This window comes from Tenrec ecaudatus, chromosome 10 (assembly GCF_050624435.1).
Source record: "Tenrec ecaudatus isolate mTenEca1 chromosome 10, mTenEca1.hap1, whole genome shotgun sequence".
Classification (NCBI taxonomy): Eukaryota; Metazoa; Chordata; class Mammalia; order Afrosoricida; family Tenrecidae; genus Tenrec; species Tenrec ecaudatus.
The window spans coordinates 153,189,442-153,203,158 of record NC_134539.1 but is presented as its reverse complement, the minus strand read 5'-3'; the positions used below and the strand labels follow the sequence as shown (position 1 = coordinate 153,203,158).

General features: G+C 58.5%; 1 protein-coding gene across 1 annotated transcript; it reads right to left on the bottom strand.

The window, feature by feature from the left end:
- Positions 1–177: 177 nt before the first annotated feature.
- NUP85 (nucleoporin 85) lies at positions 178–13,283 on the bottom strand. Its single transcript, XM_075562201.1, has 19 exons — positions 13,130–13,283; positions 10,808–10,901; positions 9,240–9,402; positions 8,132–8,202; positions 6,851–6,894; positions 6,061–6,130; positions 5,316–5,437; positions 4,860–4,994; positions 4,662–4,784; positions 3,996–4,127; positions 3,740–3,846; positions 2,733–2,816; positions 2,561–2,626; positions 2,326–2,477; positions 1,941–2,058; positions 1,763–1,863; positions 964–1,115; positions 779–880; positions 178–351 (listed from the first exon to the last, which is right to left on the bottom strand). Exons 1-19 carry the CDS (start codon positions 13,160–13,162, stop codon positions 250–252), a joined length of 1,971 nt encoding a protein of 656 aa, XP_075418316.1. The 5' UTR covers positions 13,163–13,283; the 3' UTR covers positions 178–249.
- Between the last annotated feature and the right edge of the window lie 434 nt (positions 13,284–13,717).

Genomic DNA, 13,717 nt, shown 5'->3' with positions numbered 1-13,717 from the left:
TCATTTTACACACGTTCTGAAGATTCTGAAGGCAGCCAGACTTGGAAGTTTTGAGTGGGTTACCTAGGTTCTTATTCAAATTTCAAATCATAAGCCGACTCTAGGAGCAGTGTCTTGTAGATGACACATCAACTCACATCTCTGCTTCAGAGAGGGTACAGCCAGATAAGAACTTGCTTTGTGTTTTCAAAAGGGGACATTTATTCTTTTGGAAATGTATATACACAGCTAGAGCCGTTCTCGCCAGCCTCAGGAACCTTCCAAGGAGCCTTCTTTGATGATTGCCCGGGCGAGGTTTCGGGCAAGCGCCAGTCTCAGCATCTCCACTTTAGTGGTCTCTATGTCGTCATCCTAGAAGCAGAGAGACTGTGAGGCCAGCAGGGAGGAGCTAGGATCTGCCCACAGGGAGGGCACTTCAGCATTGAGGCGCTTTCTCAGTGGAAGGAACGAGCATGGAGCGGACCCTGGTGGCGTAGCGCTCGTACAAAGCACGCCAGCTGCTCCGAGTGGGATGAGAAAGGCAGATCTATTCCTGCAACCGTCTGGGAAGCGCAGCTCTGCCCTGTCCAATCGGATCGGTGGCTGCGTTGGCAGAGAATGCAGAGGACCAGTGTAAACCAGTTCTTAGGCTCTCTGACAGCTGGATGGGCAGGAAGGAGGGACCAGAACATGAGCACCCCACTTTCTCAGCCTAGCAGTTAGAGGTTAAGACACCCAAAAAGCTCATGAGTTTGGGTAGGGCTTGGCTTGGTTTCCAGGAGGGAAAGGAGCCCACTACCTGGGGCCCCAGGCCATCAGGCTCGGTGCAGACAGGTCTGCCTTCAGTTAGGTCTTCCAGGCACCGCATCAGCTCATAGGTCTGCTCTGCGGAGAAGATCACCTGGGGACAGAGCAGAAGCTGTGGTTCCGACTGCGTCAACTCCAGGTTTTCCGGCGGGGGCGGGGGCGGTGGAGCCACCATACCTGCTTCTGTTCCAAAAGGGGCAGGGCATCGGTCAGGAGGGTCATCCAGAATGACCGGGGGGCGATCTGCGAGGTCATCAGGGACAGGAGGAGGGAGGCGCCAGCCACGAAGCGCTTTTCCCCGTAGAGCCGGTGAAACTCTCGGTACTTCCCTAGGGAGAGGGGAGCACCCTGTTGCCTCGTGACACCTGCAGCTGCCCTGGCCCTAAGCAATTAGACACCCCAGACTTCCCCTGGAAGAGCCCTCTGGCAACTTTTCCAGAGTTCTCTGCACATCCACGAACAAATCAGGGTTCCACACCCTCTGAAGAGGCCCATGAGTCTGGGAAATGAGAGCTGCCAGTCAGCCAAGTCACAGGTGACAGGGCTCCATGCTGAGTCTGCAGAGGGATCCCACGGAGAGGGTGATGGGACAGCAGTTCCCCTCTGAGCAGTGGGGGAGAGCCAGCACACCCAATCTACCAAACCACTGGCCTGATGCCGTTACCACATGAGAGCCGAGGCAGTGACAAGCGTAGGGTGCGTGAGAGGACTCCCACGAAGGGTCCGAGGAGGAGGAGGTGTCTCCTGTACCTACTCAGTCTGAATAAAGTTCTTGACCCCAGTCAATATACAAGTCTGGGCAAGCATGTCGGGGTGTCCTCGTGGCTGGTGAATGGAAAGGTGCCCAACCTGGCAGGCAGGGTCCTCAGTTTGACGCAGGCATCTCAGGAAGGCCACCCTTGGGGAGTGGGCAGGTGTCCCTCAGCTCATCCCCACTGTCCCCTTGTGCCCAGCGGCAGGGCACAGTGAGACTTACCCAGGAAGGTGAGTCGGTCGCTGAGCATCATGGCCGGCCCCAGGTTGTCGATGAGATCCAGGTCAGAGAAGCAGCCCCGCTCACAGTAGCCCCTGAGGAGCCTGCGGGGCACAGGGGTGAGCGGCAGAGTGGCCTTTCCCCACCAGCCAGCCCCCTTCCTTCCCCACCACCCGCGCACCTGTCAGACACCAGGGTGGCAAAGGCGGCATCTTTGGCTCGGATGCTCCAGGAGAGGGCGGAGCCCAGGCGGTTGTTGCGGACGGCGTTCATGGCCAAGATCTTACAGATGCTGCGCACTGGCCAGCAGAGAGGGGCGCCCGGTCAGCAGGCAGCCCCACAGGACTGGCGCCAAGACCCAGTTTTCTCCTTTGGGTCTTTAAGGCCTGACACTTACAGAGAATGGGGAACATGCAGAGGCCTCTGGGAAGTGCAGCACCTGAGCTCGGTGTCACCCAACAGGGAGCTTACTGGTCCGCAGTGCTACCCTGCCCCCACCTGCGCTGATGTTGGAGAGCCTATTTAGTGGCAGTCCCAGCCAGCCCCGCTCAGCCCGGCCAGCTCACCTTGCTCAGTCATCCCCCGCTGCTCACAGACCCGCAGCACCTTGAGGGCCTTCTGCTCCGTGTTAAGGGGGATGCGTTCAATGTGCAGCTCCAAGGAGACGCGGCCCAGTTCAGGGCAGTGGTCGAAGTAATCCACCCCCAGCTGCCAGAGGCTGCAAAAGCAAGCCCAGGCCTGAGGGGTCTTGGACAGGCAGGCGGTGCTTCAGTGGCACCCAGGGCCCCTCACCACACCCACCTGTGATGTGCGAACAGCCCGGAGGCATATTCCAGCAAGATGAACTCTCTCATGTTGGACCCGAAACTGGAAGGAGAGGAGCCGGAGCTGAGTCCAGCCAACCCCTGCCAGGGGCCCTCCCTCAGCGGCCCTCGGGGACCCAGACGCAGGCGGGGCTGGGCCCACAACTCACTAGAGGCTGTGGGACTGGAGCAGCTGGCAGTGGTCCAGCAGGTCGGTCAGATGGGCCACAAACCACCAGTTGCTCAGGGCGATGCTGTGGGTCAGACACAGGCAAGGGAGTGGGCGGGGTGCCGCTCACTAAGGAGGCAGTGGCTGTGAGGATGGGGGCCTGGCCTCCCCCTGTCCCCCACAGCTGCTGTGACCCTGATGGCCGACCAATGGGACTCTCATAAACAGGAGCCTGAGGGTGCCCTGTCCGCACAGAAAGGCTGCCCGACACAGAACCAGAATCCACCTCCGGCAGTCCCCAGAGAAAAGGCTGCATGGCGGTGGACGCGCAGTGGCCCTGGAGGCAGGAAACCACTTTCCACAGGCCGACCAAGCCTCAGCCAGAGCCTTGTCTGCACTCGGCCACTGTCCTGAGCCGACCCCTCGGAGTGAGCTTATGTGCGCTCCTGAGTGGCCTCTGCTGGCAGTGGGGGAATGCCCTGAAACAGACCAGCGGCTCTAAGGCTAGAGCCTGAAGGGACAAATGTCCTCCCTGGGGCGGGCCCTGCTGCGCGCACCCCGCTCCACGCCTCGACACGGTGGGCCCTGCAGTGACTGACTGCGCTACACCTACCCCACACATCCCCACCCCCTACGGCCAGGACTATCAGGAAAGCCCAGCTAAGGATGCCAGAAGCAAGCCCACGGCCTGCCAGCAGGGGGCCACCCTTCCGTCCCTGCAGGCGGCCCCGCTGCTGTGGGGACCATCAGACCCTTGAGAAACCTCCTTGGGGCACCGCCTCCACCTTCGCGGAGCAGAGGCACTGGAACACGTGATTGGGGCTGCTGAGAAACAGGCCCACTGGCTGGTTTAGATTGCAGATGCATCGACTGTGGTGACTGCCCAGGCAGGTCTCCCACCCGCCCTGTCCACAGAGACACCATCGTTTGCCTGCCTCTGGCTGGGCAGAGGCGCTGGTCTGCAGGGAGGCTGGGACACCAGCAGGGTCGTGGGGACCGGAGTCCTACCTGCACTCCTTGATCACCTGGTGGATGTCAAATTCGAAGACCGCCATCAAGATGTTGTCCAGGGGTTCAGGGCTGCTCTCCCCACCCAGGAACAGGTCCAGGCTGGACTATGGAAAGGTGACCACCTGCTCAGTCCCCAGGATGGAAGGGAAGAGGAGATTCCAGGGGACAGATGGGTGCTGAGTGGGACCCTAGAGAGGGATCACAGGCCAGTCCCTCCCTGCGGTGACCCGGCGCCATGTCTGTCTCAGCTCACCTGGGCATAGCTGTGCAGCTCAGTGGGCTTCACGGTGGGGTGGGAGTACAGCAGCTGTGTCACCATCAGGTGGTACCAGTTCCCCAGCAGCTCCTTCTGCTCCAGTATCACAGCCTCGTTCCCCAGCAGGATCTGAGGGAGGCTGCTGCTCAGTACCAGGGTGGGCTCAGTGCCAGCCTGTCCCAGGACCCCCACTTTCCCCTCATCCAAGGCTGCTTCCTTCAGCAAAGCAAGCTCTGACCTTCGCAGCAGGGCTAATGGGAGCCATGCCCAGGAGGATCGAGCCTGCGGGGCAACCTGAGTATTCAGCCCCAGCCTGGCCATGCCAACAGACCTGACAGAGCACACTCCTCAGACACACAGTCGGAGCTGACAGTGCACACTCACACAGTCAGACCTGACAGAGCACACTCCTCAGACGCACAGTCAGACGTGACAGAGCACACTCCTCAGACGCACAGTCAGACGTGACAGAGCACACTCCTCAGACGCACAGTCAGACCTGACAGAGCACACTCCTCAGACGCACAGTCAGACGTGACAGAGCACACTCCTCAGACGCACAGTCGGAGCTGACAGTGCACACTCACACAGTCAGACCTGACAGAGCACACTCCTCAGACGCACAGTCAGACGTGACAGAGCCCACGGCTGACGCAGTCTGACCTGACAGAGCAGGCTCAGGTGCGGGCTGGGGGCGAAGGTGCCGTCCTGCAGGTATCGCTCACACTCCTCGTGCCAGTGCTGCCACTTCAGCTCCAGCTCTGTCAGTGTCTGCGTGTTCCCAGGCTGCAGGGAAAGGCCACGGATGTCAGGGTCACACGGGAGCCCCAGGGCGCCCCACCCCTACCCACCCCCACTTACGCTGAGGATGGGCATCGTCCTCATCAGGTCCCCCAGTACGCGACACATGGCTGCTGAGGCGGGGTTGGCATCGGCCTCCTTGGAGAGCATCTGCCGGGCCTCGTCCAGCCGACCCTGAAGCACTAAGATGGTCACCTGGGGACACACACACATCACTTGGGAGTGTGAGCTTGTCCCGCAAGCCCATGGATCTCCTGTGCCCCAGACACAACTCCTGCCCAAGAGCCGCCGGTCACCTCGGGACCACCTCGTGCCGCTCACAGCCAGTCTACCCCAGTGGGGAGTGGCCCATCTAGTAGCCTCCTGAGCATTGGCCCCTGGTGTGGTGACGAAGCCCCACGCTCTCCTACGCCACAGCGAAGAGGGAAGCCCAGTGGACGCTCTTAGCCACAGGCCAGGGCACCATCAGTGCCCACAGCCAAGGGGAGGGGAAGGCGGCCAGCCACGGGCTCCTACCAGATTCCAGAACTTCTCATGTTTGCTTGGGTTTTCACTGCCTAGGACGTCTGCTGACAAACTGTCCGCCTCGCATGCGTGCAGCTGGACCCAGTCAAGGAGGTGCAGGAGGAGCGGGCCGGCTGGAAGGAGCGGCGAGTCACCCACCACCCCCTCTGCTGCCGGTCCCCCTCCCACAGCATGGGCAGAGCCGCCAGGTGGGCACACTCGGAGGGGTGTATCCCTGGCGAGGAGCCCACACAGAGCCCTCGCTGACAGACCCAGGCCGGACCTGGAGTCTGTGCTGTCGCCCTGCTTTAGCAGGAGGGAAGCAAATGTCCTGGCTGCAGAGAAGGGCGCCCACATCGGGCACGGCCTCCACCACCCAGAGACGCCGACACGCCCACGGCCCCAAGAGAGCACCCTGGAGGCAGCACGGCCTGACCACACAGCTCAAGCCGAGAAGACAATCCAATCGGACGGTGTGTGCAGGGGGCCAACCCCGTCACTAGCAACAGGGCTCTCCAAGCCACCCTGCCCTCCATCCCCAGAGCCTTCTGAGCCCTGACCCTCAGCGATCGAGCCTGCCCACCCCTTCACAAGGTTTGGTGGTGTTTATTTGGAGAGTCTAACAGTTTCAGCCTCCAGAAGGGCCCTCTGTCTAAGGTCCTATTTGCAGACTGGACCAAACAAGGCCTTCTGGGTGTTCCGTGCTGTCTCTGAGGGTTATGTGCACCAGTTGCCCAGAAAGTCACGCCGTACTCACCCGGGGCGACTTCAATGAAGAGAATCTCACAGAGGTTCCAGATGAGCTCCACGGCAGACAAGATGGAGACCTGTGGAAGGGCGGGAGACCAGCTTCCCGCCTTAGAGCAGCCCCGGGCTCTGCCCTGGGAGCAAGACGCCAGGGCAGGCTCTGCGCCTGTGCTGCTGCTCTCCCTGCCACGCCCCCCCCCCCCCCCATGCAGCCTGCGGGCCCAGCTTCTGGGGGCAATGGTGGCGGCGTCAGCTTGCAGTGCACTCGGGAACTGTGAGTAGCTCATGATCTAGAAGGAGGCTCTGTCTGAGTAAAACGAGGAGAGGGTGTCTAGAGGAAACATCCAGCACGTCAGGATCAGGCCTGAAGCCTGCCCTTCTGTGCAGACAATTCCTCTGCGGGGGTGGGGGGGGCGGAGTCCTTTGCTGACTTCAGGGGCAAAGGGCTTGTCCCCGTTCGTTGCCAAGTTTGGTAAACAGTAACGCCCTCCACCCCTGCCAAAAAAAGAGGGAATCCCTGAAGTCGTCTGCCGGCTCCAGTAAAGGGTAAGGGCGCAGAGCAGCCAGCTGGGACTGCCTACACTCTGGAAGGCGACGTGGTGGATCCTGCAGCTTCCCTCTCCCCCCGGGGGACACGGCCCCACCACGCACAGCACCGCCAAGCACATCTCTGTCCTGCCACATGCCAAGCCGTCAACTGAGGGGGCATCAGGAAGCTGGAGGTGACCCCACCACCCGCCCCCCTCCCCCAACTGGCCCGGGGCAGAGGAAGCCTGTGGCGTAAGCAGCGGCCCACTCACCTGGCTGCTGAACTGGCAGCTACCGGCTGGATCTTTCGCAGCAGCTAGGGAAGCAGAATGTCTCCGTGAGTCCCGGCCCCACTAGTCTTGCTCCGACAACACGCTCGCACCAGGCTCGCGCCTGGCCCCTGCAGTGACCACCCGCTGTCACCATCTCACGTCCTTTGCTGCAGACCACAGGTTCCCGATCTGACTGGCCAATGTCCCATGCCACAAGAAAGACTAAGAGCAGCCAACAACCTAGAGGCTGCCCGTAATCCAGGGCAAAGTGGAGGGAACTGCTTTTGCCCCCAGGGGCAGCACCACAGCTTTGGACAGCATGGTTCCGAAGACGAAAAGTTCCCAAGCTGAAGTCCTCAAGTGACAAGCAGCCCCTTTAACTGCCTCGTGGCACACACCAGCAATGTCGCCCAAGACCGCGCCGGACGGCCGGAATGACGCCGTGCTCCGGCTCGCCGAGGATCCGCCCTGCCTGACGCCATAAGCAATGCTCACGGAAGCAGCAGTCCCGAGGCCGAGTGGCACCTCGCGTTAGCAAACCTGCTCCACAAGGCCGCGGTCGGCGTTGAAGAGCAGGGATGCCACTTGGAGGGTGACAGCAGAAACCAGTCCCTGGAAAGGACATCAAGCGTGGTCAAGTGGAAGGGCAGCAAGAGGAGAGGAAGACCCTTGATGAGGCGGTGGACGATGTCCACAGTGGCTGCAACCAGGGCCTCCAACGGAAAAACTGTGAGGGTGGCGCAGGACCGGCCAGTGTGCATAAGGCCACTGTGCATAAGGCCACTGTGAGTCGGCACCAACCGGCTGGCACCTAGCACCAACCAGGCTATGCCGACTGAGACGCCCACGTCAGCGATCCCGTCCGTGGCCCTTTGGGCTCCTATCCTTCCGCCAACCAAGTCAATGTGTACCAACTCGAAACACCGACTCAGGAGGCTGACCACAAGGTGAAGACTTGTGTGAGCAAGGATGAAACCATACACCACTGCTCGCCAGAGGTGGCGGCGGGAACCCTGCTGGGCGGCCAGGACGCTGAAAATCCCAGAGCACAGCTTCCCTCTGACCAACACGGGGCCATCAGGAACTGGGACCGACTCAATGGCAGCTGTCTTTTGGTATTGGGTCTTTTTGAAGGAGAAAGCTGAGAGCGTGGGTTCAGCGTGTCAATCGCATTCCTCTTATGATACACGCACAAGACACTCTCACTCCAGATACCGATGTAACGGCTCGACAAGGAAATGCCGTGACCGTCCTTCATCAGTCCCCCACCACCGCCCTTACTTGCAGCCTGGTGCATCTCCTCCATGCACGCTCTGACGACCGATCGGTAGTTCTTGCTCACTCGAACCAATCTGCAGAAAAGGAAACCGTGTCTGACATGAGCCTGGCGCTCCCTGTGGTGCCAGACCGTTAACCAGGCACAAAGACAGGTAGGCGCCCGCCCCAGACTGGGGGGCCAGGGCTGGGATAACACTCTCAGGGGGGTAAATAAAAGTGGGTTCAGTGTTGGGCTGCTCACCACAAAATGAGTGGTTTGAACCCTCCAACAGCCCCACAGGAGAAGGATGAGGCTGTCAGCTTCTGAACAGCCTCAGAAACCTTCAGGAGCAGTTCCACTCTGCCAGGGGGTCCCTGCGAGTCAGAATCAACTTGACAGCAGCGGGCTCAACCAACCCAAATAGAGAACGGCTGAGTCAAGAAATGGAGAGCAGACAGCTCTTCCCTGGAGCAGAACTCCAGTTCACAAAGGCAAGAGACAACCCGCCCCAGGCACACACCATCAGGTGGGGTCCCGGGGCAGACGCTCAAGTTCATGGGTGAAAATCTGAAGAGAAATGGGATTTGCAAACATTGATAAGTCTCTACCTTTCCCAAGAGATAGAGGTACAAAGGGAGAGGCGGTGACAGGCCCGTGGAGAAGCCCAGCAGACACCACCGGCCCTCGCGGTCCAGGAAAACCATTGGCAAAACACTGCCACCCCCAACGCTGGGCTCTGCTGCCCTGAGGAGGGCACCTCGAGGTCGCTGGTGCCCTGCCAAAGGCAGGCCTGAACTCTTCCAAGACAAGAGAACTGTCCAGGTTTGGGGTTTTTATGGTTAATTTCCAAATCTTCCAACCCTGGGGCCTCAGGTGGCCTAACGTTGCCCCATGGGAGGCAAGTGAAGTGGGACCACACACAAAGGTAGTTGCCAAACCAGCAAGTCAGTCCCCAGCTCTCCCAGCCTCCAGAGACACTGCGACTCCAAGGCACTTGTGCTGCCCCCACTGGCACCCCAGAGCAGAACCGGGGCCCCCCACTTCTCCGGGCAGCCTGTCCGTCATGCCAACAGGCGCAGAGGCCTTTCCGCACCATCGTTGAGAGCTCCGGCACCCTCAGCAGGGCCTTACTGCGCTTTGCGGGGTTTGCCACTCAGTTCTTCTTCCAGCCTCTGCAGGCCCACGAAGATGCCGTGGGACTCATTGAAGAGCTTCCTCAAGACCGGAGAGTGCACGTCCATGTCCTTCCGGAGGATGTAGATATAGGGGCAGCTGGGCTCTGCCTCTGGTTCCGCTGTCAGGAAAGAGGGGTGAACATTTTCATAGCCATCACCACCGCTCCCTGAAGCAACCCACGCCACAAACGTGAAACGCGGACCTGATTCACTAACACGCTGGCCAAAACGGGAACCATGTGGTCAACAAGACTGGCAGTTGATTGCATGAATAAGAACTGAAAATGGGTGGAATTACCATTCGCCAATTACCAACATATGGATTTTCAACACAACTATCGATCTCCTCCACTCGGCTCACTAGCAAACTTTACGACAGCTTTCTGCCTCCACCCCGTGAAATAAAACTGGAAGGGACCAGCTCATGTAAACCTCGGGAAGCCAAACCTCCAGCCACGGTTGAACAGAACCTCCAAGCCAGGTCAGAATTCCTTCTCAGTTACTTGGCAAAGGCTCTATCACGAGAAATTAGAAGCCTCCAACTGGTGGAAATATCCCACTTAACAAGCTGCTGGAGAAAATGGAATGGTTGATCTTGAACATGACTTTAAAAAACAGAACAAGACTGGGGTTCCAGCACTCCAGGCCGGCTGATAAGCCCCTCCCATGAACTATGAGAAGGTGTCACTCAGACATGTGGACAGAAGTGTCTGTGTCTGTCCTGAAAAACGGACTCTTTAGCAGATGCCCCAGCTCTGCCAAGTGTGTGACCTCCATCCCCGCCTGTCCCTGGAGGACTTCGCACCCGAAGGGGCAATTCCTCTAGAATGCAGAGTCTCCCGCCCTTTAAGATGACATAAGTATGATTTGCTAAGACGGTATGACTTTTGCTGACTCCATCTGCTCCTTAGAAAGGGGAAGAAAATCTTCCGCGGGTTTTTAGAGAAAGCTCCTGTCAAGAGATTTGCAAGAAATCCACTTTACCATCTCCTGACCCCCTCCCTCTTCTAATGAAGAGACAAGGGCCTCACAGCATGTTCGTGTGCGTGTATATCTGTGTTGGGTGGGGGAGCCAGGGCACCCTCCAGCCCATCTGCCCAGGGGGCTCAGCTCGGGCTCCAAAATGATGCCGCCTTGTGGGGAATTCCTGTTTAGGCGTCAAAGTACCAGGCACGGACTCTGGACCCTTCACATAGAGAGCGGGCTGCTGCCGTGAGCGATGGAGGCAATGGAGACAAGAAGGGGCGGGAGGGAACATGATACAAATAGCGTTTTCAAATATGGAGAAAGCCCACTTTTACTTCCGGGAAGTCGACCAGTCATCCACCCCGCCCCCCCCACCCCTCAAGCTTTTCTCTATCAGGGCCTCATGAATTGACAAAAGTGGAAAACGGTGACTGTTTCCCAAAAGGGACTTCCTGTGTTTAGAGCCTGCTCCAGTGGGTCTCGGAGACTAAGGGAAAAGGAACGAAAGCCACCCACTGGGCCCCAGGGAGAGTTTGCAAACAAAAAGGACAAGCTCACCTGTTTTGTTGAAGGAGGTTTCACACGTCAGCATCTCCCCAGGGCCCCAGTCAAAACACAGTTGCTTCTTCTTGGAGTTCACCTCTGGAAGCAACTAGCAAGACAGAGGCGGAGAAGCTGTTACTCCTCCTGACCAGCCCCAAGGCTCTCACAGCAGCCCTGAAGGAACTGCCCACAGGTGCGCAAAGTTGTCTACCTGGACAGAACCCAGCGGCCCCAGCTTTCTGCTGCAGAGTGCTTCAAGCCACCAACCTTGTGGTGAGCAGCCAACCCTTTTAGCCACTGCAGCAACAAGGCTCCTACTCTTACCAAGAGCCTTGCTTAATCAGGTGATTTGCAAGTATCATCTCCGAAGGCCAGGGCCAGGAAGGCGGTTCATCAGGAACCTCTCTGTGCAGCCTTGTTGCGCCCGATCAGCCCAGTCTGATGGACCTCGGCCCCAAGGAAACCCTCTGCCACTGCGTGGGAATCTGCTAGCCCTCTGCGGGGGGTAGAACGGGCCCACAGGCACCCTGGGCTGGCTAGAGCTTTACAGGAATGGAACGCTCCATCCTCGACCTGCACAGGCGCTGCTGGGTTTGAACCGTTGGCTTATGGACAGCAGCCCAGTGCTGAATCCAATGTGCCACTAGGGCTCCTTGAACAGTTCCCTGAGCAGTGCTGAGGAGAAAGACAGCTGTACCTGGGACTACTGAGAGGTAGTGATGGGTCCTTCAGAAAAGGGAAGATAAGAAACAAAGAGCCATAACCTTTGTTTGTTGTGCCCTGAACAAACAAAAAACACACCCAGAGACATCTGCAAACACTGACATAGAACTTGATGGACACCATGCAAAAAAAAGCTTCAAAGAAAATAACAACTCACTTTGGACCCCATGTCCCATTTCTAGCTTCCGGGCTTTGAAGTGATCCCCCTTTCCCACATTTTGCCTTTGTCGATGACTGCTTTGCTATTCAGTAGTTTGAGCTGAATACTGTTAGCATGTTAACTTGACAAGCACAGAGAAGTAGATTAACCGATTCATAGGCCTAGAGGTGCAGGGCGTCAGGGTTGGGCTGCTCTGCACAACAGCAGAGGTGGTTTGGAAAAGAAGTGGCAACTTGTTTCCATAAAGAAAAAGGTCTCTATGTCAAAATAATAATTTATGAATGATGAAGGGTTCATAAGGGAGGGGAGGGAGGGAGAAAATGAGCAGCCGATATTAAGGGCTCAAGCAGAAGGCAAATGTTTTGAGAATGATGATGGCAACAGATGTACACGTGTTTGACACAATGGATATATGTATGGATTGTGATAAGAACTGTAGGAGCCCACAATAAAATGATTAAAAAAGAAAAAAAGGCGTCAGAAACGCTACTGGGCAGTTCTACTCTATCCTACAGGGTGGCTGTCAGCCAGAATCTACTTGGTGGCGGTGGGCTTGGTTTCCAGGTTTAGTGGTTACGAAGGGAAGTCGCTGGGTGACGGATGACACAAATGACTCATGGCCACCCAGCAGCTCCGTGGAAGAAAGGCCTGGCGATTTAGAAGATTATGAGCACGAAAACTCTATCTACTCAGTTATACTATGTAACGCCTGGGGTCCTCTAGAGTGAGAATGGAAGACTGCAGCAGCAGCAACGGGTTTGATGTTGTGATTTTGTTGTTTCCAGAGGTTTCCAAGAGCTAAAAGGTGCAGAACTCTAAGCCTCGAGAAGAGGCCTTCCCGAGAAAAGGTGATGGGACTTGGTTTATAAAACACGAGGGAATAAACAGAGAGAGAAAGAAAGGGGTTAGAAAGGGCAATGGAAACACAATAGCCAAAGACGGTCTAGTATCTAACCCAAGGATCGCTTCTAATCATCACGGACCATTCACGCTTGATACAACCCCTTGAGGGCGCAGCCTGAACGGAAAGCAAGCACAGAAGTACAACTAGAAGTGTCCACGGGGAATAAATACGTTTAAAAGACCTCAAGCCCGCCTGCATGACCAGCAGAGGCCAACCTCAGGGTGCTTCGGTTGGAAGAAAACAGGCCAGCCCTGCTCGGTCCGAGCCCGCTCCGGCGCCCAAGAGGAAACGGGTAGCCAAGTAAACTGGCAGAGGAGACAAGGGTGGGAGCGGGGCCGAATGGGATCTCGGGGTAGAAGCCCAGCGGCCCCTGGAGCCGGACTCGGGCACCCAGTTCACATCGCGACCTCTCCTCGGCCGTGGCTGGTGAGCACCAAGGAAGGGGGTCTGGCGCCTCGCGAGCCGCAAAGAGGGGGGCAAGCCTGCAGCGACGGCGCAGACACAGCCCTCAGCCGTGAGGCCGAGGCAAGCGTGCTCGGGGCGTCCTTACAGTGACCGCCGGCTCCCCACCGAGCTCCTCCATTGCACCGCGCCTCCGACTCCGGGAGCTCGAACAGCCGCCGAAGCTTCCCGGGCCTCCCGCCGCGCTCCGGCTGGAGACAGGACCCTGCCTGGGCGTCTCCGGCGGCGCCTGTCAGGCTCGACGCCATAACGCTGCACGGGCCTCTGCTTCCAGCCCCGGGACCCCTCTCCGAGTGTCACTATGTCCTGAGCCCCACGGCGTTTAAAGGAAAAGGCGCCAGGTGCAGCCCCTCCTCACAGAAACTCTCCCGCCGGGTCAGGCGCCGCCGCGGGCAGCCCCGCGCCGGAGAGGAGAAGGCCCCCGGCGCGGCCGCCGGCGAGGGAAGTAGCCCGGCGCGTGCGCTCGGCCTGGGCCGGAGCCCGTTCCCTCACGGAGCCCCCCGAGCTTGCCCGAGGCGGCTCTCCTCGCCCCCCGGTGTCCGCAGCATCATGCCCTCCTCCGGCCACGTCCAGCGTACGCGAACCCCTCCCCCTCATGCCGCCGGCCCGGAGCGTGGAGTTGGGGGGCGGGCAAAGCGGTGCCCTGAAACCACCGTGCAGTTGACCCAACCGGCGG